Source organism: Ciona intestinalis, unplaced genomic scaffold, assembly GCF_000224145.3.
Source record: "Ciona intestinalis unplaced genomic scaffold, KH HT000018.2, whole genome shotgun sequence".
In the NCBI taxonomy this organism is placed as follows: domain Eukaryota; kingdom Metazoa; phylum Chordata; class Ascidiacea; order Phlebobranchia; family Cionidae; genus Ciona; species Ciona intestinalis.
The window spans coordinates 77788-78904 of NW_004190340.2; the positions used below are offsets into that span (position 1 = coordinate 77788).

Here is a 1117-nt window from a genome sequence, read left to right on the forward strand (position 1 = left end):
ATGACGTCAGAAATCGTCGCTTATTCTGATGCTCTGAAAAGCCTGAACCCGAAATATATTCTTGTTGAAAAGTTAATGATATCCCCCAAAGGAAAAAAAGGTCCCCTGATTGAACTCCTTTCCGTTATTAACAATGATTTCTTAATGAACGCCCGTGCCTCTACCCCCGCCATCCCGTTAGGAGGTACAGACGTACGCATGTCTGGCTTGCGAAATCAAAAGGAAGAATGGTCACCCCCGAGAAACTTTACCTACAGAACGACGTTCAAAACAATCTTACGGTGGTTTCAGCACTAGATCTCTACGTAGCGAACGACGTAAGAGTCGCGTTAACCTGAGATTAGCTATTCTAGCGATGGAACAGCAGAAGCTGCACGAAGCCCGTCCAAAAGCACGCGAAATGCGAGAAGCTGCTGATAGAAAAGCACGCGAAATGCGAGAAGATGCCGAAAGAGTAGCACGCGAAATGCGAGAAGATGCCGAAAGAGTAACACGCGAAGCGCGAGAACATGCCAAAAGAGTAGCACGCGAAGCGCTGCTGTTAGAGAAGCACGCGCTCCACGATCCTTGAATAAGAAGCAGAGACTATTGGAGATGTGCATGCGCACCGCCTTCAGTTCACCAGTGTCCGTTGTCCCTCCACTTCCCATTGCTTACGTCGCTCAACTTTCCCGAAGCGAACCCCTGACAATGCCCCCTGGCGTTGTGCACAAAATTCCCGCCCAGGTAGGCCTTTCCCCGTCTCCCATGCAAGATCACGCCAAACCGTTACATCAAGCCCCCACTCGCGTCAATCCCTTCTCCCTGTGAACGAATCCAAACTCTACGCCTGGCTTTGTACCTGACGTGCCGCGAGAACCCCGGTCTCCCACGTTTCCGACTCCGATATCGCCGTCACCACGTTTCCCTGAACCCTGCAATCCACCTCTGCCTTCTTTCAAAGCGACAGAAGTCTACCTGTCCCCCCCGACCAGTGCCACTAACACAGAAAGAGTTCGACCAACCACACGTTATCGCCCGATGTTGCGAGGAGCATTTGAAGGATGTCGATGACACGAAAGTCCTTCGTGCCGCCCACCTGATGCTCCTGAACAANCGAGAATGACCTGCAACACCC

At 51.6% G+C, this 1117-nt stretch overlaps 1 protein-coding gene across 1 annotated transcript in view; it reads left to right on the plus strand.

Annotated features, from left to right (window-relative positions):
• LOC100183340 overlaps nt 1–1117 on the plus strand; it is a 5323-nt gene continuing 4206 nt past the window's right edge. Inside the window, exons 1-2 of the mRNA XM_026837788.1 lie at nt 1–184; nt 258–487. Of these exons, the coding sequence (XP_026693589.1) occupies nt 1–184; nt 258–487 (414 nt within the window). The remainder of the gene's footprint in view (nt 185–257; nt 488–1117) is intronic.